Source organism: Mercenaria mercenaria, chromosome 5, assembly GCF_021730395.1.
Source record: "Mercenaria mercenaria strain notata chromosome 5, MADL_Memer_1, whole genome shotgun sequence".
NCBI lineage: Eukaryota > Metazoa > Mollusca > Bivalvia > Venerida > Veneridae > Mercenaria > Mercenaria mercenaria.
The window spans coordinates 36,517,672-36,542,002 of record NC_069365.1 but is presented as its reverse complement, the minus strand read 5'-3'; the positions used below and the strand labels follow the sequence as shown (position 1 = coordinate 36,542,002).

The window sequence follows — 24,331 nt, the reverse complement described above, 5'->3', positions numbered from 1 at the left end:
AATTTTCTAAAAAAAATCGTATAGTTTTCATAAAAAAAAACAGTTTTCGCAACAATTAAAAAGGGTCGTCAGCTTACCCTAAAATTCAAGTACGAAATTCAGAATTTTCTCGAAATATTCTAATTTTCGCTAACATTTATCTTACGTGAAAATAAAATAAATCTTCCACAAACAATTGTATGCAGTACTTAGTAACGTGACGTTTCCGACAACTTAAGTAAACGGAAATATTTTTTTCTTGAAAAGTTTTTATTGTAGTTTTCTTTAACATTTAATCGAGTATCGTCTGCAGAAATATGCCACCATACAAAATAGATTAACTTTGTCTGACTCTTGTGTGTTTTACCACATGTTTGCAACTATAAATCATTTGTATGGTATAGGTTTGTTTATGTCTCCGCAAGGGTTCTGTACTATCGTTTACAAAATGCAAAACAAAAAACAAAAATACTGCGCAGAATTCTTAAAAACATAAAAACTACATCTAAAGCAAATAGCTGAGATAATAATGAAGTTTCCTATTGACTGTCTGATAAATTTGTTATGTAGCAACCACGTAACGACTGATAAGACCAGGTAGTGTTTGTGCAATATTTGTTTTCTGCTCGTAGATAAGAGGACAGGAAGTTGAGAGTTGCACACAGCTATTCGGACTTTGAATGAGACACATGCATTAGGCTTTATCAAAGTAAGTTTGTTTTATCTTGTTATATACATTAAGATAATTTTGTTTTAAATTCATATTGTTGTATAACAATGATTTTATATACAGTATAACCTCCCGAAACGGCATCAATACTTAAATGAATTACTTAAGTAAGTTGTTATAATGTAGATTTAAAAGATGTATTAGAAGGAATAAAAGGCTATCCCCGAGATGACAGAGGCATTAATATTGTTCAAACATTTGTAAGAGTATAAGAGCGTTCTCTTAGGTTACGTTGGCTTTATTGAAAACAAAAGGTTGAAGGATTAAGGTCGCTGACTTCAAATTACTTGCCCCTCATAGATGTGGGTTCGAGCCTCGCTCGGGGCGTTGAATTCTTCATGTGAGAGAGCCATCCAGTTGGCTTACGGAAGGTCGATGGTTCTACCCAGGTGCCCGCTTAACCATGTGTCTAACAGCAAGTTTTGAACCTCTCCCACCCCCATTCCGCATAAAGAAAGAAAGAACCCAAAACATAACACCTGCAGTGAGCCAATAATGTCTAGAATGTTGTTTTTCCTTGGATTAGAGCACGGTTTATTTGCTGACGTGTAACCGTGCTCTAATCCAAGTAAAAACAACATTCTGGACAATCTACCCATCCATTTTACCCTTACATTATTGTTTGACGGATATGTCTACGAAACTGATATATTTAAGGTTTTTCTTTTCTGGTTTCTGATATAAAACAATGACTAAATAAATTTGCCGAGATGGGCAAAATACCACCTTCTGATTATTTCCAAAGAACACATTTGTTGTGCAAATGCAAGAATAGTGATAACGTACGTTTGTTTCGTTTAACAATATCTGTGGCATTTTACGGGCTATGTTGGTTCACATTTATATCGGTTTTGCCACATTGCAAATGCAATTTTCTCGTACATATTTACAAAAACTTGTAATGACATTATATCAAAACATTCTAACTTTAAAATAGGTGGGTTAATGTAACAATTTTCATTTTTGTAAAGCGCGTATATATATGGGCTGAATTTGCCAAATACCGGCGTGGCAAAAAGAAACCGGCGGCTATTATTACTGAATAATATACAGTTTTTGGATTTTTGAATTTAACAAATGATGACAAATTTCACTCAAAAATTATCATTATCATAATAAAATAGCCAAACTTTACAAGCCGGGATATTGCCACAATTAACATATTTCTGGTTCATTTACTGAAAAAAAGTAAGATTCATCATTTTGTATGTACATATTAGAAACCGTTGAAAAAATAGAGACTTAATATCTTGAAAACATCTTTGACCTACCGACAAATCACTTGTCCCAGCGTTAGGTAAATTCAGGACTGGACAAGTAATCTTCATTCAACGGACGAATCAAGCAACTGGAGTTAGTAATTAAACAACGAAACCTCAGTATCAGTACTACAAAAATAAATGTAAAAATATTGTGAAATATGTTACATAAAAAGGAATAAAAGCAGTATCGAGAGAATTATATAATACAGAGTTTGAGAAAGTGAGATTCTTTTTTCCTTTAAGACAATGAAGACATGAAGAACACAACATAAAGATATACATACTTATTTATCATATATCTATATGAATATGAATATCAAATGCTATATTATACACATTTAGTAAATTTCACATATTATACATATTATGTATTGTGACAGAAATTAATTTGGTATCCGAATTCAAAATTACAATTTTTATGTATTGTTATCAAAGAAATACGTTACTGGATGAAGTAGTGCTGATTATTTCAACAACATTGATATAATTGAAAATTGAAAGAAATGAAACATACATGTTAAACAATTTAGAACTAGATCAGTGTACACTATGAGCTGCACTTTAATATGCACCCAGTAGGGAATAAACATGAAAGAGAACATTTGAAATGCACCATATGTATATTGACACTGGACTGTTCTTGTATAGATTTTAGATTATTTTATATTAAGTTTTTTTCAGTAGTTTGAAATTATGCCCCTTAACAATATGTATATAAAATACAAGAGAAAACAAAATAAATAAATTAACGTTATAGAAAGAACACGGTGTTAATTTATAAAAAAAAGTCATTCAAGTTTAAGCCGAAACGAAATGTAAAGACTGTCCTGATAGGAAATTTTAATAAAGCAGTGCCCTTGATTGAAAGCCTAATATATAGAATTGCACAGGCCCACTGCATTATGTGTTCATACATTTTCTTGTAAGAAAGATTTAATCATATGAGAACATTTTACACAAAACCGATGGAATTGGCAAGTACATAATACTTGTATTTTAATCATTGACAGTTGTACATATTTTTTTTTATTTTTCATTGCCCAGTCATAGTTCAATCGATAATGTCTGGATAGGTGGCAAGACTAGTGTCTTTAATGAGCGTCTCAACGCGTCATTCCACAGGTTTTCGCGATTTGAAATGAGATTCATTTTAAGTTTGAAATCGTGTTTGATTTAATTTCATTGGCAAAAAAAAAACAAGAAAAATTTCAACATGTGTGTGTTGTAAATTCAAAATTAATCGTGATAATGTTTTAAAGTTGCAGTTCGACAATTGCGTAGGCGCTTATTATCGTACGGAAAAAAAAATGATGTTTAGCAATTACTGTTTATTAAGGAACAATTATGAAAACGCTGCCTCCGTAAGTTTATTGCTATTGTGAGATTTTTTGATTTTGTGAATCTAAGACTTATTTTGTTAGAGCTCTATATTTTCATTTCATGGATTTGCATGCTAATAAACTCTGATATTGGTTGTGAAAGTCGCGGTAACGAAAGTAAGCATATGAAAATTTGACGTTTTCACCATCATGGTTTTCGTGATTTCGGATATAAGAATCGTGATTCGAATGTCGAATGTAATCGTAGTGGTTATAACTGTCATCGTGCAAGTTTTGATTTTTGACTCTTCCCTTCCTATTCAACAGACACCTTTCCTTATTATTACAATTAATTAATTTTTATATTATTTATCTCTATATATTTTTTGTAAAATGGTAGATGTCTTAAGATAGGGACAGAGACAGACTGACAGAATTACTAATTTTCGTTCTGAAAGTTCATTCAGAGTTGTCATTGTTTGACTTATCTAAATTTTGTTTGATTTTCAAGAATGCCGTGTTAATAATGCAGTATCAAACGCAGGAATACATAAACTATGGAAAAGATATATAGTCAAGCTAAAATGCTATTAACATTGAACTATGTTTATAACACCATATACACACACTTAAGTAATTGTGTATTATAACGAAACTTCTAAATAAATTAAGCAGTCGTCTGCTGGAAAAAAGGTTAATCGTTAACTACAACGTGCCAATTTTCTCTTTGAAAATTAAAATAAATTTCAGTTATTTTTCACATCATTATTTTTTTTCCTGAAAACATGTAGGCAGGTAACTGCGAGTTACGAATTGTGTTTGATCTGTTATTATTCGCTGCAACGAAGACTTTTTTTTCAAATTCTACAACATCATTGTAAACGTTGTTCATAGACATCAGAACACGGCGTCCACAATTTCAACATCAAAATATCAAACTGTTCGTTTGAAAAAGAAATTACCAGCCCCTCCCCACCACTGCAAAATTATTAAGATTTTCTATATTGAAGTTGTTACTGTTCAACTTAAGGAAATCCTTTATTTTTTATTTATCTATAATTATTTATTTATTTATTTATTTATTTATTTATTTCATTTTGGTGGGATATAATTTATTCAATTCAAATATTGCATACAAGTATTTTAATTGATTTATTTTATTTCTATTTTATCATTTTATTTTATTTTATTTGGTTGGGTATAATTCTTCTACAGATAAATATGTTTCTTTTTTCTTAATTTCTAAACACAACACGTTATAATTATATACAGTTGTACTTGGATAGCCCAAGATTAAGGATTTACAATTGATATAAAACTTATCATCATAATTCTTGGCACGTTTTTTGATTTCTCTGATCAAAGGTTTTACATGACCACAATCCAAAAATAAATATATTAAAGTTTCCTTCTCAAGTTTACAAAATGAGCAATATTCGGTTATAGTCTTGTTCATTTGAAATAACAAAACATTGGTACCTAATATTCTAGGAGAAAATTTAGTTTGTAACAAATGTAAATATGTATCAGTACACGTCATAAAAAACCAGCTATATAAACATATTTATCCAATATCCGATGTCTGGGGTATTAGTGTATTCTAATCTATCTTCATTAGCACTCAATTACAAGTAGCGATTTATTAACCTTTATCCCGGATACGGCAGAACACGTTCCTATGCCTCTGTGCAACGAGCAGTGTAAACGATTTCATTCGGTGGATATCTTGATATCAGCAGATATGCTGAAAAATTGTCAAAGAAATGGTCAGCTCACTGAATGAATTACAGAGCAACGTAAAATATTTTATGTTATATTTTATATCTATTGAAATCTCGCAAAAAGGTTTTCAACTGAAACCTCTACAATAACATAAGTGATATTCTGAAAATCCGCTGGAAACTTGGTAATCCAGTTATTTCTTTTACGTATCGTCTGTCGGGACAATCGACATTTTTCCGTGTACAGTGCTACTCAGTTCCCAGCATCCTATCCACATTGTATGACCCGTGACTATAAAGGTTCTCCGACAAGATACCAACATATCACTTTTTTGTGTTCTTTGTGACTTTCAAAAGAACAAACATATAGCCTTTACATCTAGAAAGAAAACTTAGACACCCTTGATTTGTCGATATGCCTTATTTCATACATATCAAACTTTCTATACTAAACGCGAAAATAGTATTAAATAGGTAATCAAGCAGCAATTCTGGGCTAGTCAGGTAATGGCGGAGAGTAAAAAATCCTCAAATTTTCCCTGTGAAAGTGGCATTTTCATGTTATATGTAAGCCAGTTCCTGTTTTTATTTAATTGTGGACCTATACTTGACATTTTGGTAGCATTTTCAAGGAGACTTTTTACATTTATAGAAATGTAAACAAACCTTATTACTCGTGTTGTTCATACCCACATTTAAGCCGACAGTTTTGGAAGATATTCCATAGTGTTGACATGCCAGACAAATTTCTCTCTTACAAGATACATGACCCCTACTTTTCTTGGTGTCTTTTGGTGGTTTATAGGTCATTTAAGAACATAAGGCTAGTAATTCTTTTTTTTAAAATGGGCATGACTATGTGTTACAGCTCTCAAAAGACTGGTGCTTGAAGCAAAAACTACCAGAAAGGTTCCAATTTATCAAAGATACCTCTGGTCAGCCCTGGAAACTTAGGAAATGGGTAGAATACTTGACCCCGTATGTGATCTGAAAGGCAACCTTTTTAGTATGTTCAAGAGGTGAGGCAGACGATGCAGGAATGCACACTATAGCCCTATTCTTTGTGTGAACAGATGGTTGTAAGCCTCATTGACAGCAGCTACTTGACATGTTTTGTTGTAAAGAAGAATATCAAAAGTCCCTATCGCAGGCATTTAATCTAAGTTAGGCTCAAATATAGAAGAAAAAACAAGATCTGAGAATGATGCTGGGAAATCAAAGAAACTAGTCAAAGTTTCCCAAACAGATTTTTTGCCTCGCCCACAGAAAGCTCATGTCTTGTCACAACCTGTGATGACAAAGCCTCACTCAAAGCCTTCATGAAATACCCGGAAAAGTGCTCTCATTTCTTTACATTTAATTAAAAACTGTGACAACATGTAGAAAGGGGGAATTTAGTTGATATGTCAAAATAATATTTTCTTTTGGACAAATAGAAATTGCTAGTCCCCATGGCAATGTCATATGACGTCATCCGGCCAACGTTGGTCTAATGTCCTATACTGCATTCGCTAAAACATTACTTGCCACTTATCATTCTTATTTTTTCAGTCTTCATGTTCTTAAATCAGGTGAATATATATGTGAAATATGTTATGCCAGAAAAGTCAAATTATAAATATAGGATATTGTCTGTCATCGCCCAATAAACAGTGTTGAGCAGAGGTCTGCAATGTAAGCTTTTGTTATGAATCAAGAAAAGAGACAAATGCTTTAATGCATAAGGGTTTAGTAGGGACAATAACCTAAAGAAAACAAAATTCTATCAGTGGTATGGGAGGTTAAAAAAAGTGGCCAGGAGAGTACCAGTTTGCAGTTCAGACGCCAGAAAACAACAACGTTCAGTCATATTTTGCAAATTAAAGCTCTCCTTGATATGAATCGATGTATCAAAGTTCAGTGTCCCATTTCATCAATGACACAGAAATATTATATGAACAGTTTGTTTGTAAGAAAGTGTAGAAAATGCATTTAAAAGTTTGATTCACCGGTAATCACGAGTTGTACTGGTTAGTTTTGTTTGACAAGACGGCGTCATTCTTACATTGGACCACTTAATTTGTAGTTATTAATGGATCGCGATAATTTTATTTTAACGGTACTTGGTAAAATCCAAAAAGACAGGTAAAGCAGGTGTATTATCCGGTAAGTGGTGTTAATTTGTATATTGTAGTATTCTTAACTCTAAATACGGTGCGTTATTCCATAACAGATTTGTAGTCTAGTGGATAATGTGTCAGACCTCTATTCTTATGCTTGTACGGTGTAGGTTCGATCCCTTCTTTTTTTAAATGAGTTTTACTTATTCTATTTGGCAGGTATTTTTATATCGTCTTTTGTGTTTTTTTTTTCTTTCATTATATTTTTTATTTATCTAATTTATTTTTCATGTCATGAAATACATGTATATATATGTTCATTAAAAAGCACTGTCGGTATCTGAGCAGTCATCTTGCTCGCTAGCAGTGTTTTACCTATATTCCTTCTTCAGGTCAAAACATGCTGGAAAAAAAGCAGCTCGTTCTGTATTCGAACCAGCACCGTAAGCTTACAAATCATACGTGTTAATAATAATATAATAATATTTATCCACGGGAGCTGCAGTTAGATAAAACTAACAACTCGGATACTACTGCTTCATTTCTAGATTTACATCTCTCTGTTTACGACAATTTTATATATACCAAAATTTATGACAAAAGGGGTGATTTTAATTTTAGTATTGTATAATTCCCCCATTTGGATCGGGATGTATCCCATACTACATCTTATGGGATATATATTTCTCAGTTAATTCGGTTTGCAAGAGCGTGTAGTCATGTTGAGGATTTCAATAAACGTAACCAATATATTACAAATAAGCTTCTTCAACAGGGATACCATTATTATAAATTACGTAAATACTTTTCTAAATTTTACTATTGTAATTCAGATTTGGTTTTGAAATACAATAGCAATTTCAAGACACTTCTGCGAGAAGGTATATCAAAACCCATTTTTTATGGGGATGTGGTTTATAAACTTCGTAAGATTTTGGGTCATGGCAATTTTGCAATTGTATTTAGTAAAGTCATTAAACGTTTTGTTAAAAGAGGTTATGACCCAAATGTTTTGAGACACGCCGCATGTTTGGTGTTGAGCCCTTTTACAGTTGGACACTACGCTTTCCTGTTTGATTGTGTCTGACGGAACAGGTGAAGGACTCTATGATAAATAGTTCTTAAATTCAAACAGGACTGAGCTATTTTGATTTCCGTCTTCTGGTCTGTTTCGTTGGGCTCTTAAGGGTGTTTCCCTTGTTGCTCTGTCTTCTGCAAAGGCATTGAGTAGTGCGTTTTAGGTTTTTAAGGATTGCATTTATATATATATACATGAGCATTTTTGTGTTTTAGATTACATGCCTTCTGTTGCCTTTGTGTATGTTAGGGTTTCACCTGGCGGGGATAGCTTTTATTTACACTGTCCTGTGACTTTTGAACATGGTGGGGGTAAGAGTGAGGTTAGGTGCACCATAAACTTAAGCTCTCTAGTGATGGTTTTGCCACTGACCGTTCCAAGGCGGTGCCCCACTGTGTTCCTTTATTTGTTTGTTTTGTCCTTTGTGTTTGCTGTGTGTGTGTGTGTGTGTGTGTGTGTGTGCGTGCGTGCGTGTGTGTGTGTGTGTGTGTGTGTGTGTGTGTGTGTGTGTTGATCGTGTGCGCGTTTGGGGAGGCTGCGTTTTTAGAACGTGGCTTTCCCTGTTGGATATTCTTCCTTGTATTTAACCATAGCACCACGCCGCTACTTATATCGGCTTTGCGATATAAGATATTTGTCATATAATGTGTCCATCTGATTCCCTATTTCATTATTCAACTTTTGAAAATAAACAAGAAATCGATTCTGACATCGACATTTTTGCAAAATCTTTAATGATTATGTAACAAATTCAACTACTGTAATGTAAAAATAAACAAGTAACTTCTAAGTATTTTGCAACATATGTGTTCTGTTAAATCTAAAGGGGCCTATCCCCTTATAATTTATTGAAAAATGTCATTTTCTACAAAAATATATGAATAAGGGCAAATAAGCACCGAATGTCCTATCATCTAACCAGAAGTATAACCAAAAACATGCTTATAGATATTCTCATTGTATGTTACATTTACATAAAATGATATAGCCGTTTCCTTAACTTGAATGATCTTTCTTTACACCCTTTATATTTATTTGTTAATACTATTGTTATCCATATTCGGAACGCTAATATATTGTCCAAATACTGATCTCCATTGTATAACAATCGATCTCTTTGCTTACGGCTACATTTGGTGTTTACTTTCCAACACCAAAATAATAACGCATGGCCCTGTAATACACTGCATTAATGCACGAGTAAGATTTGTCACCTAGAATAGGAGCACTGTAGTTGATAATGGGCAAAGATATGAAATCATGCAGTTTAGTTAATGTAAAATAGTAAACACCACTAAAATGCTTTACCTTTAGAGATAACAAGACCAATAGTTCTAGAGGCAGACAATGCTACAGTTTCTTCATTTTCGTCATAATCCATAAACTTATTTAGTACAACACTAAAATACGTATGGCGATATACAATATCCAGTTTCTCTGTGTTGAGTTTAAAAACATGGCCGTTCAGCCGTACACAACATTTAACATTTTTATATAATTTAATAAAGATGACATTACTTGCACGGATCTAACACAGAGCCCCACATGTTGATGCAACTTTTGCCACAGATAACTGTGGTCTTTTAGGTCGTATGTCTTGATCAAGGCTGTAAACGTCGGTAACTTTTTATGTTTATGTATTTGAATTACTGTTGTAAGCGACTTTACATAATAAATTGTACGATTTTACAAAACGTCTGTTAAAAAAGACTACGCCTAAAATTCGAACTGGGATTTATATAAACATAGTCTAGTCTCGTTGCTGTCTGAACACTACTATCACATGCTTTTCTTTTCAGTACATAAACATGTTTGAGGGCCTGCCAGTTACTATTATTACCTTTGGGCCATGCTTTACAGAGGTTAGTCCACAAGACTGTAAAATGTTCAGACCACCGCGGCTTATCCACCCTGAATTTCTTAGCCGTTTCTCTGTAAGCAGATATAATGATCTTTTTTTTATTCTAGGTTAGAAGATATCTCAGCATAAACAATACTGACAAACCTATCACATGTTCATTTAGACCCACCTGTGATACAACAGCACTTTCTAGCTGATCAATAGTATGAAAAACCTCCCTCTGAACCTCGGGATCTGCCAAAAATTTAAGACCTTCATTTTAAGTACCATACAGTCTTTTGGTATACACCATATTACACTTAAACGGAGCACAATTCCTGCCAGCATCATCCAAACTTAGGTTTCTCTTCAGTAATTAGTGATCTGGCACTTCTAGTTTACTAAGTTGGGTGTACCCGTTGGTTGAGTAAGTTGGGAGTACCCGTCAGTACCTTTCAATACATCAAAGTATATAAACATTGACAGGCTTTCATAAGGCATTTAACAATAATTAACCACAGACGTACCTTGAGGTTCTACAAATGTGAAGACATTTGTTGAAGTATCCTCCCGTTTAAAACACACAAAACTTGCAATACTTAAAACTTCAGTTAAAACATCTCCATGATCTATAACAGCTCTATCTGGCACAGATGACCAATACCTGGAATATAGTCCAGGTTATCAGAACACCTATTATTAAAATCGCCGTATTGATACATTACAGTATTTCCTATTGGTACTTTTTGATTTCACAAAATAGTGTGTTACATTAATTTGCCGCATTCTATTGAGGGAAAATTAGAAACACAAGCAAATATATCTTCAAATATGTCATCTAAACATGACAATGAAAACAAAATGTCAGACGAGTTATTTATTATTAACTTGTTTGTTTACTTAAAATCTATTTATATCTCATAAATCATTTAAGGCCTTGATAATTCAGCTTTATTGCGCTAACGTTTTAGTGTGTATAAAATTTGAATAATTTAATTTGCTTTTAAAGTTTTAATTCATATATATTCACAGGAACATTGCAAATATTTTCCAGATTTTATTACAATTTGCTGGAATGTTCCTTGAGTGAAGTTCACTGCGTCGCGATGTTTTACAAAAAAAAACACTGTCGCAGTGCTTGATGGGATGAGGGAAAGCTGACTTCCTCTTATATGGAATTTTTTTTATATCTTCGTGTCACAAACCGCAATTTCAACTTTCATGACCAAAAATTCCCTCCTTGACATGACAAAAAGACAAGCAGCAAAATATCTAGGGTAAACCATTTAAGTATTTGCATTTTACTGAGTGCATTATGTATTCAATACAACGTCGAAATCCGTAAACATGGGATGAAAAGACGCATTTATACCTGACATGACTAAATTAAAGGTAAAAGCATAAACACCTCCTTGATCAAATTTAGGTGCACACAATTAAGGGTAAAAGATTAAGCTCGCGTGGAAAATTCCAAATATGTGTTCTTATTAGAGCTTTGTATATAATAGTTAGATGTGGTTTAAAACAAGGTCGAGTCTTACGTAAATAAACGACGGCTAACTTAGAATTAGGGTGTAACTGTCAATAGACTCAATTCGGCACCGTTAACTGTTGGAACCGCCGTGAAATGTTAAAAGGTTTACGTTAATTGTCGCAACCATTGCTACCGTCGCAAAATAATCTGCCGGTATATGTCACATCTCTAACGCTAAACGTCGCAGGAATTTGTGCCACCGATATGTGTCATAGCCTTAATGTTACATGTCGCACTGCCTATTCAGAACTAAGACATATACTGATAGTTCATTGTTCTTTATTTTGTGTAATAAACATGAATCTTCAATAGTAAAACAACCAAAACTTAATTATGTTGTGCTTAGTTCAAACCCAACGAAGGGAGGTCAAATTAACACATTCTTATGTATTTTTTCCAAGGTAGCAGACTCGGCTTTTTAAACTTAACATGTTAATGTTAAATAAATAATAGTCTTTATACTAATTGCTGGTACATATACAAGCAAGTGTAGATGCATGAACATGTATTTGAACATTATTACAATAGATCTCAATGATGAGGTCGTCCGTGGTTCTTTAAAAGGGAGTGGTCTTATCACAAAGTTTTTTTTACAAGTAATACAATTCGTAATGCGTGTGTCTTTAATGAACAAAACTGACTAGATAGTAGTAGATACATTATAATGATTATCCTGATCATATGCTTTTGTTGCAGAATACGGTTTTCAAAATAATATGATAATATAACTTGAATTGAAATGCCACTTAACTCACGTACTTGTGTGGTCCAAGAAAGTGGTTATATCAAGGTGCCAGCTCTGATCTTCCTCCGCCAGGTGGTCAGTCACTTTGAAGCAACATTTTATGACATTTTCAGTTTTTGTATACTCTGTATGGTTTTTTTAATTCACATACCCCCATATGAAAATATTTATAAAGCGGCTTATTTCTTTGATTTTAATATAATTTCAGTTTATATTAGTTTTGCATTTGCATTTGAAATGTTCAACTATCTGAAATAAAAGGTATTTTGTTAAACGAGTGTGTAGCTTTGGAATTGATTTACATGTACATGTATTTTAAATATAGTTTGGTTGCGCGACCAAGACAGGCAGGGTCAGTTAATAATAACTTTATAAAATTTCATTTCTAAAGACTTTTGGCAAAATATAAACTTGTCAATGCTTATTTTTGATAAATATGATACAATAGTTCTTATATATCATTCCTTAGCCAAATAATGTTTATTAAATTTATACAAAATATCGCTTGTCTGAGCAACGAGAATAAGAAAATCAAATTTAACACTATCTTCAGTGAAAATCAAAACCGTGTTTTAAAAGAATTCTGTGAGCACAAATAAGTGTAACTGAGCAGTTGCTATATAATCTCGAACAAATCCATTAGCTGACGACTGATTAACCAGTATATGTTTGCAATGGTACAAAAACACGGGAAACTAACACAGGTTGCTGCAGATCCCAAATTATTATGTAATAATTATGCAGCTGTCGTGATAAAGTACAAGTCACCTTCAAAGTTGGTGGTACAGATCACAACATTGGACTTGTTTATGACTTCGAGGATGTCACCAAATAACACCTGGTCATCAAAGTTACTGAAACATATTAAGATGTCTTTGATATGACTGACCTATCTAACTTTTGCCCTTCAGTCGTTAATGCCATAATTAGTACACACTCGTACAAATATATGCCGTGTCAGGACTATTTCTTACATTCAAAATAGACATATCAAACAATATCTAAAATTGTAAATAACATCTATAAAAGGATCCTTTGGACGTTTGATGGAAATTTCCTTTAATGATGATGTTCATATGATCTGCATCTTTTAAAGCATTTTAATCACTATTGGGATTTATTAACTTAAGAGAATATTATTATATACCTAATAAATCACCATCTTGTTTTCTATTCTTTATATAATCATTTAACTCTAGAAAATATACCGAGCGCAGAAATCAACAACCTTCAATAAATAGCGTAAGGGAAACAATGAACTTAAATTCCACAAAAAGAAATCAGATCAGATCAGATCAGATCAGAAAGAATGTGAATGTAGAACACCCCAACCAAAACTCCTTCCCCGTTACATTTGACCGCTGCGGTCCCCAACTCCCCCATACCACCACCATCTACACCAAAACCCTTTGATTTCGTTCAATTAGACTTTGAAATGAAATTAAAGCATACATAAAACAATGCAATTTTATGATGACGACTATCTTTGTACGGAATGAATTGATCGCTATTTGATCAATCAAATTGCAGATTGTGTCCGCCTAAGTCAGATTTAGCATAGGGGACTCTGTAGGTGTGTGGGGGTGGAACATCAGCTATGGTGAATCTGTAACCTCGTCGAAAAGTAGTAATTTTTAAATTCTATGGACGGAAATGAAATGTTTTATTCAATTACTCTTGAAAAACTTTTCTTTTTGAACAAATAAATATTACAATTAATGATATTATCAAGAAGGCTTATTGCGACGCGTTCGTAACTTCTGTCAGATAATGTTATGCAATGTCCATAAAACATCATCTTTCAGCTGATGGAGTATATCATTTTATCATTTTTCTTTAACTTAAGTTTGTCAAATTGAAAGTCTGTATGACTAGAGAGTAGTCTATTGCCTGTTCACTTTGAATCTTGTTTAATAAGTTACATTTATAATGTGCATTTGTCAAAGTTTCTCACTTTTGAGCATTGAAGCTTTGGTGTTCAAAGGATAACATGCATTTGTCTTTGTCATACACTTATAATTTATCATTTTGACCAACTTGATTGAAATGTGATATAAGTTTAAAGCTGCTATGTCCTTTTTCCCTAGGTTACAGTGCGCATGCGCGAAATTTTACTTCTGTTACTAAGAAACGGACCAAGTGTAAATTGTAAATTCATCTATATGAACAAGCGTTATTAAGATCGTTAAATTCCACATTACTCGCATGCGCATCATATTGTGCTTGAATTTCATTTAACATATCGAGGTTAACTTTGTCGGATGCAAGGCGTTTTTATGCCGCACAAAATATACATTTCCCTATTACAAATAGATGTATTGGAGTAGCTTTTACTGAAACGAGTCAGGCTGGACTGGCTGGTCTGTGATCGGCGATAGTAATTCATTTTCTATAATTATGTTTCTTTATGGATAAGTTGTTACAAATGTTATATTCTTACATGAAAAGACATGTACCTCATTTTTAACTTACACACAAAATTTAGAACATATATTCATCAACATTTCAAATTAAAAACTTGTGCATTTGACTGAGCATTACTAAAATTCACATTTGATGATTTTGTACAGACTTTAATGAAATTTGTATGAAGCCATGATTCAGTACGTTAGGCAACTGTGATAAATTTATTATTTAAAGTCCTCTTATTTGAATGTGTTATCAGCTTGATAAGAATTTTAATGGTAAAATAGGCATTATTTGTCCTGACATTATGACATGTTTTAGATGTACATTTTGTAATATAAATGGTGTTACTTTAAAAAAAACGAAATCAATTCAATGATATTTAGAAACACTAAATTGAGAACTGGCCAAATTTTGGAAAATTATTAGCATAACTTCATGCAAAATATGTAATAAATGCTCGGCACGATAAATGTCAACAGATCAATTGCGATACATCCGGCGTCGGCGTCGGCGTCGTATGTAGACGATACTTAGCAGTTATTACTCATAACAACTTAATGAAACTTCATACACGCCTTTCCCATGATAACACCAACAGAATGGTATAGGTTCTATAACTTTGATGAAATGCTCCGTTTGTGCTTAGCCAACTTTTTCATCAGAATTCTGTGATTGTCAGTCAGTTAGTTTCTCAGTAACTAAATTAAACATTACACACTTCTTTCCCATAGCGATACCAACTGACTGACATATATCCCATAAATCTTGCTTTCATTTTGATAAAGTTCTGCCAATTTTATACACTTTTATACACGTTAAATACCCCCCCCCCCCACCCCACACACACACCACCACCCCCTATTTCTCATTCTGACCCCATATATGTCTGTGGAGGGTCACTAACAAACCCAGTAATCAATAATATTTTTTAGTCCCTTGTGTTTCATGGTATTGTATCTTCATACCCCGACAGTACAAACTCACCCACGTTCCTACCCCTTCTCTACCCAATTCACCACCAGCACCGAAAAAAAATACTTTTTTATTTTCTTAGTCTTAGTACAATACTATCCCGTCAACCCCTTCCCACGCCCCACATCTTTCAACATCCTTCCTCCCCACGCGCCATAAAAATGGGAAAAAAACTGTTTTTATTATTTCTAGTTTATTCTGTTTCTTGATATTGTGTCTTTCTATCCTGTCAACCATCACAACCCACATTACACCCACACCTACCCTACTCACCAGTGCCAATTTTGTTTTAGTTTTTTGTGTTTAATGATATTGTTTTAGTATGATACACCCACTCCCCCATTATAGTAAAAAATACGAAGATATTTGCATATGACTTTGTGTTTTATAGTACTTCGTGTAGACATTTTTCAACCCGTTGAACAATTGTTATCGCGTTTTCCGTTTCATATAGCGCTTCCATTTCGAGTACGCCATAGGACATTTATTTTGAATATCTCCAAAATTCAAAAATAAAATATAACGACAGCACATAGAACGATATTCAGCAATATTAGAAGAAATACGAGTTACCAAGAACATTTTTACAGAATTATTTAGTCAAATTTAAATTTTAAGATAAAACGTAGAATGTTTGTCTTTTGCGTTCTCAGTTATTTTACGGCGGTCATTCAATCTTACTAGTATCCATGAGCACTGAACCAGTTCTTACTTGTTCTTCGCTAGTAACGCCCAACCATAAATCAATGGTTGAGGACGAATGGCTTCAGATAAATCATAGCAGAAAACATTCACCTCAACCGAAGATCAAACTTGCAACCTCTCGATTCTTAATTATGTACTGTACCTACGGAGCTTATACAGCAGACATAATAGTGGCGTTTTAACTGTAAAATGTTTTCGTAAGTTGCTTTTATTTGATTACAAATATGATAGACTGGCATACTAGTATATCCATGTAATTCCTTTTTAATATGTTGTCTTCTGTAATACAGCTATTTGCGGTAGAATGTGATCACAATAATATTAAATTGATTGTCAGATAATATTTTAAAGCTTTAGATAAAAGATTTGCAAAGAAACATGCTTTCTTTTTATTTAGACTATCAGTAAAAGGAAAAATTATCCGACTGCAATGACGGAACGAGGTTGATCATATCATCAAAACACAGAAGTATTAGAAAAACATAAACATCTTTACCAACAATCTCTCTTTCCGTTACATGTTCTACTGTACTGTTCCGTACTGTTCCGTACGACCACTCGATACTTATATATTCTACTCTCGAACAGTTGTCTCCCTTTTAAAATGAATATCAGCTATTTGGCAAATTTTCAAGGTTAGGGAATCATGCTGTTTTCCTTTAAAGTTAAATCTGAACTACACTGATTTGCGAACTGTTCATATGCTACATTTTGGAAGTGTGATTGTCCAGTATGAAAATTTATGACTTTAAAACCGAAAGAATGTAAACCGGAAGTTTACATTTGTCTTTTTTCCAATTATTACAGGCAAAGGTAACCAAGGCAGACATGCAGCATTAGACAACAGTTCTACTAGTAAAGTTATATTATTAATATGACTTCTGGAAAATGCCGGGATCAGTTGATTGTTTTCGAGTGCTTACTGGATTGGTATTCAGACTTCTTCCGTTTCTGAAACCATGTTAGAAGTAACATAGGCATTGTCAAAACCAACACTTTTTTAAAGTCAGCACATCAGCGCTGACCTGTAAGCGTAATACGCATTTCTCGCAGATAAAGAAATGTATCCAGCAACATAATGTAATCGTTCATTACTGTATATTACCCATAGTATTCATATTCATTTTCTTGTTTCTTTCAGCCTATCTCATTCAGTATGGCAATTACGTGTAACACTTGTTACGATGTGGTTGAGAAGAAAATTGGGTCTGTCTTTTTCGCATACGGAAAATTCGTCGCTAGGCATCCGTGGAAAATTATTGTCATAGCAATTCTTATAAATGGTCTTTTAGGTATAGGTATGCTACGACTTAACGTTTTGATTGAAGTTGAAAAAGTGTATACTCCTATAAACAGCCAAGCCGGTAAAGATAGCGATAAACTGAAAGACATTTTTCCAGATATGAGTGGATCTAACTTCATTAATTATCAAATGCCAGATCTGGGACGAAATGGCGAGGTTATTGTTAAGCCGAAAGGTGGAAATATATTAGATGGTACATTTCTTACAAAACTCAGCTCCCTTTATAACAATCTTTTGTCAATTAATACCACAGACGGTAATGGGAAGACAGTGACTCTAAATGATATATGTGCTAGAAGCTTTGGAAACTGTGCGATCGACGGAGATATATTTGTAGATCCGCAGTTCGTTAATGATGTCAACACTAACACACAAATAAAGTTTCCATATTATACCCATGCAACTAGAGGTCCCGTCTACTACGAGCAGATAGTTGGCGGAGCTGATGTGAATTCAGGTGTTCTTCAATCGGCTACGATGTTACTTCTCCGAGTTAACTTGAGAACGGATTCCTCATATTTCATCGACTCCGCTAAAAACTGGCAAGAATCTTTCCTGAAGGCGATGAAAGATTTTTCCTCGGACGATTTTGAGATTACCTACTCTCACTCAGACTCACTAAGTGAAGAATTAAATGATAACGTTAACGGTGATATAACATTTTTTTCTATAACTTTCACGATAATGATAACTTATGCTTGTATAGCAACCATGACCGCACGATGCGATGTTGTTGGGCAAAGATCAAACCTAGGTTTTGCGGGAGTGGTTGCAGCTGGACTTGCAATATTAGCGTCATTTGGACTAGTAAGTGCATGCGGTGTTGAATTTGTCAGCATTGTTGGTGCAATGCCATTTTTAATCATAGGTAGGATGTTACTTTAATCACTCTTTGATTAAGACACGTATATATTCAGTCAAGTATAAATGATAAATGAGCTGTTTTAGGGAAGATATTTAAAATTCCAGCTTTGGTTAATGGGAACAGATCAACAAATTGACTTGGGGCGCACTCGTTATATAAATGCTGTCTAAAGTCAAAATTATCTTTTGTTTCCAATGCTGCATTAAACACCATATTCGAATACATTTGCAGGGCTGTTTGACTCGCCCTTGCATCGGAGTCGGCAGCCGATATCTCAGTAACCACTTTTGGGAATGGATTGAAACTTCACATACTTATTCACTGCTATAACCTACCACAAAAACCGACAGGGGATCCAATGCCCATAATAACTGCGTTTTTGTTTAAGTATTTTGTAAGCTCAGTACTCACTTACAGGAATTGATTGAAACTTCACGCAAATGTTTGCTTTGATAATTTGACATGAAGTGCACATGTTCCGTAACAACTCTGTTTTGCATGTTCACAAACTAATGCCTCTTTTTCGACTTCGCAAGTTTTGGTTTTTGTATGTTACCTGATATCTCTATACCCACATATCGAAAGGGATAAAAACTCACCATAGTTGGTGACTGTGATGATCTGACATGCATTGCACAAGTGTCATGACTTTACTTTGCACTTTTACAAAATTATGTCCCTTTTTCCACTTAATATCAATTTTTGGTAACGTTTATGTATGTAAGCTAGCAACTCAGTACCCACTAATGGGAATGGATTGAAACTTCAGAAATACGTGTCCGTTCTGCTTAACTGGCATGCATTGTACACAATTCTTTTTGCATTTTAACAAAAGTGTGCCCCTTTTTCGACCTTCAAATTCATTCAATAGACAAGACAGTTGAATTGTTGCATGTTTATGTCCTCCGACAGCTCTTGTCTCCTACATGTAATTGCTCTGTTATTTACACTTCATAGGGTTTCATTAATCACTTTACCAGACTTATTTCCATACGAACATGCATTCTTGGAAAAGTTACATAAGAATGAGAAATCTGAAATCTTTTCATCACAGTTTTTAAAAACATCATCATATAAACTTGATTATTGATTTAAAATTTCAGTTTATTAAACGAAATTTTCAAATGATAACATAACAGTATATTTATCTAAATACCAACAGGTATCGGAGTGGATGACATGTTTATGCTCATGTCAGGAATTACAAACGCAGATTACGAACTCGACGTTGAGGCTCGGATTGGAGAGACGATGAAAACCAGCGGCGTATCCATTACAATTACATCTCTCACAGACCTGTTAGCCTTTGCTGCTGGCGCTTCTTCAATTTTCCTCAGTGTGCGAAATTTTTGTATTTATAGCGGTAAGAAATTTTATGTGACTCATGTTTCTGTGTAATTTCATTAATTAAATCTTTTTTTTTTTCTAAATATTCCTGGAGACTCTTTGTTTTCTTCCTTTTTTGTGAAGTTTCAAAACTTGTTAATTTGAATTATGTATTGATAATATCGCAAGGTCGCCGTCAAAGCCATAGTTGATTTTGGAAAATATCAAATACAGTGAAACCTTTTTTAAGAGACTACTTAAGGGAGAGTGAAAAGTGGTCCCATAAGACAGGTGGTATTTTGATGCAAGTTCAGTCTATATAAAATGAACTATAAAGGGACCTAAACTTAATGGTCTTATAACACAGCTTTTTGCTTATTACAGGTGGTCTAATAAGCAGGTTTGACTGCAGTTAAATTATAGAGAATTTGTAGTTTTCTTTATATTTTAATAGAAAACATATAAAATATATTTTAATAACTAATTATAAATTACAAAATAAATGCAATAGTACTGCATAACAAAATGTAATAAGGTTAAAAAAGGCTTCGTTCTGATTGATCTAAACAATTTGATATTAAAACATATACATTTAAAGAGATACCAAGGTGAATAATTAGACAAATTATAAATAGCCTTTTATTCATTGTGTAAACGGTATTTCTCACAATTTCTCGACATGATTCTTTATCAAATATAGACATTTTATACCTGTGCATTTTCCATGATTTTGCTTACCCTACCTATTCCACATTACTTGGTATTTGAATTTGATGATCATAACACGGATCGGACGAGTTGTCGCATGTTTCCGCGACTTTACATAATTATAGTCATGTAGCACTTAGTACAGCAAGATTTAATTCAGTAAAACAGCCTCGTTCTGTTTCCTGTAATGTTGCGAGTATAATGAAAAACTATATCGTTGATCTATTTTTTAAAAACACACCTGAGTATCCCAGTAGATCAAACAATTAAGGCTATACTTTGCCCATCTTTCATTAAAATATTTTATGGTTAGATGTTAATTTTACATGTTTTAAATCTTACCCAACCTTGGCAGATTGTATACACGTACCATATAGTACATTGTATATATTTGTTACAAATAGGTGTATATCTAAAATGATTTTGTACGAAATTATGTACGTGTACTTCTTTATCCAGTCTTAACTATATTGATTACGTACTGAACGGCAACTTGAAAAGGATTTCAAGATATCATTTATTGTTACATTTCAGAAATCAACGGAAAAATGCTAAATGAATTGTGTGTATTTGCTAAACAAATCTCACCTAAACAGTCATTGCGGGATAACTACAAGATTATTAGTGTTTTCATTATCACAAAATGAAACGTAATCTAAATATAATAAAAAATGGCCTGAGCATTTTGATTTAATTGTGGTCTTTTGATCCTTTTAGAAATTTTCCATTCACTTTTTGCAGGTATAGCAGTGATTTTCTGCTACATAAACCAAGCAACAATTTTCGTCTCAAGTATAGCCATTAACGAGAAGAGGATGGAAGAAAATCGTCATTTCGCGACATGCTTCAAAATGAGCGAACCTAAAGAGGAAACAATTACAAAGTCTACTTGTTCCATTGTGTGTTCCACGGGTAGAAGACCTAAAAATCAAAGTGAATCTGAAAGTTACCTCGACAAGATTCCAAGATGGCTTATTCCAAAATTGACAATGCCAATCCCAGCAAAAATTTTCATATTAGTTAGCTTTGCAGCCTACCTTTCAATCTCCATTTGGGGTGTAACTCGCATGGAAGAAGGTCTTGATTTAAAACATCTTGTCGAAGAATCATCATATTACTACAAGTTTAGACAAGATCTAGATTCTAATTTTCCACTCGGAACATCTGTCTCCCTTATATTTGACGATGCTCTAGTATACTCAGATACTGCAACTCAAAATAAGCTCGATGAGCTTCTTAAGTCATTAAAAGCAGAAGATACCGTTCAGGATAATTTTGAAATAAACTGGCTCTCATCATATAAGATGGACTCAAATTATGATACTTCAACGGAGCAAAATTTTATCGCAGGATTGCAAACGTTTCTTGGCATTGTTAGTAATACCCGCTTCCAAAATGACGTTATTATCGACAGCAGTAACAAGAGTATCACAGCTTCGAGAATCCATGTAATGTCTGAAAGTATTACTCAGTCCCAAGAACAAGGAAAATTTATGTTAAAAATGAGAGAGATAGTTTCCGATAGTTCCTTGCCTGTGTTTGCATTTTCTCCGGCTTTCCTTTTCTACGAACAGTATGTAGCAATATTATCCCAGACTCTCCAAACGCTTGGAATAGCTGTAGCAATGGTCTTCTTTGTAACGTGTATATTTATGCCACATCCTCTCCTTCTTCTTTACGTTACAGTCACTGTTGCTATGATTACAGTTGGAATATTTGGTTTTCTTCCATTTCTCGATCTTACCCTAAGTGCTATTACAATGATTCATATTATTATGAGCATTGGATTCTCCGTCGATTTTGCGGTACATATTTGCCATGGTTATATGATTTCAAGTGGTCAAAACAGAAATGATCGGATGACTGCTGGAATAATTAGATCAGGGGCTCCAATATTTCATGGGGCTATTTCTTCCATATTAGGAGTAATCATGCTTGCAGCAGCCAAATCTTTCATCTTCTTTTCCTTTTTCCAAGTAATGAGCCTTGTTATTACATTTGGAATTCTCCATGCACTTTTCTTACTTCCGGTTATTCTTTCCCTTATTGGTCCATCCATTTCTAAGACGGGGTCTATGGTTGATGTTAAGGTAGATGAAATAAATATGGATACTCCGAAAAGTAACGTATTCTGAAATAAAAGTGATCAAAACGCATTCAACGTCCGTTAGCTGAGGCAGTATATGCGGTGAAGAAGAACACTAAAATATTTATTTTTCAGATACACACTGTTCGCCATACATGGATTTACAAGCTGCTAATCTGTGATTTATGACGAAATTAGATTTAACCTGTACGAAAAAAGAACATGTTTTACAGCTGTAAAATGTCTGTAAAAGACCTGTATTTTGAAATTACAACTGTAAAAGACCTGTAAGTGGAAAAATGATCAGAAATACAGTTGAAATTTTCAGGTGTTAAATATGAAGGTCTCAATTTACAGCTTTAAAAAATTTACTGTTGAAAGTTACAGCTGTAAAATGGTCATGTCTCAAAATTACAGCTGTAACATTTTTGGAGGGAAACATGAGTATTGTCAGCCATCTTTAATGCATTCTGGCGGGATATAACTGAAATTCACACAGACATCACATCTTGTAAAATTTTGGAATTTAAAGCGGTATAGAGTAAGTACAGATGTTCAATTATCTTTTATAGTTGTAAAAGGACATGTATAAGTACATACATTAACTATTTACTCTATACTGGAAGCCGATAAGTTTTAAAACAATAATAACAAGATTGTCATATGTTTTCATGACTGACAAAGAAAGTTTTATAAACAAGGTCTGCATATGTAACCTACTTTGTATCCTACTCTTGAATTTTACTGTTGCTAAACTGTAATCATACCGCATATACTTTACGTACTAGATCATTTATTTTGGCATTTTCTTAGTAATTACTACCTTATCTAGAGAATTGCAATTCATCCTAAAACTTTTTGCCCCTCTACTTTCGTCCCTTAAAATAATGCCCTCTTTTTCAACACCTATAATATTTCTACAGCTGTAACTTTTGGGCATTTTTACAGCTGTAACTTTTTTCATTTTTACAGCTGTAACTTTTTTTACAGGTGTAGCTCATTTGCATATTTCGAACTGTTTTACAGTCGTTTGACAGCTGTAAATTGAAATCTACAGCTGTGAAATCAATGTTGTTATATAAAATCTACAGGTGTAAATTTGGAATAAGCATGACTGTTATTTTGAACAAAAATACAGGTCTTTTACAGCTGTAAAATTTCGTACAGGAAGAGACAGATACATCTCCATATCTCGTATATTATGGCCAGAACACAGCGGATGGATTTGTTTACATTCCGTTAAAAAAAACACACTTCTGTGAACTTACAAGTAGCTAATTTTGTTTCCCCATATGTGGGAGATATATATTGATTTGTGCTGTTTGTTAGTTTGTCTCTCTGTCCGTTTGTCTGTCTATCCGTCTGTCACAAAACTCTGTCCAGACAATTTCTATGAAACTCATCGTGGGATTCCAGCTGAAAAGGTTCAATTCTAAGGCTAGATTTTAGTGGCGGTATGGTCCCTTTACTGTCATTCTTTATAAATTTTGTCCGGACTACTTCTCTTTAACTACTTACTTGACTTGAAAGACTCTTCATTGCACTGATTAGTAACAAGCCTAATTGTATACATTGTTTTGTTAATTCTTCTCCAATCCTATTCATATTTACAAAGAATGCCTATATCTATAAAGTCTTCTGTTAGATTGA

At 33.6% G+C, this 24,331-nt stretch overlaps 1 protein-coding gene across 1 annotated transcript; it reads left to right on the top strand.

The window, feature by feature from the left end:
- Positions 1-276: 276 nt before the first annotated feature.
- Positions 277-23,478, top strand: LOC128556966 (patched domain-containing protein 3-like). The gene is made up of 4 exons (XM_053543206.1): positions 277-688; positions 17,535-18,564; positions 19,724-19,924; positions 21,337-23,478. The coding sequence occupies exons 2-4, from the start codon at positions 17,550-17,552 to the stop codon at positions 22,728-22,730; spliced, it is 2,610 nt and encodes an 869-aa protein (XP_053399181.1). The 5' UTR covers positions 277-688; positions 17,535-17,549; the 3' UTR covers positions 22,731-23,478.
- Positions 23,479-24,331: the final 853 nt, after the last annotated feature.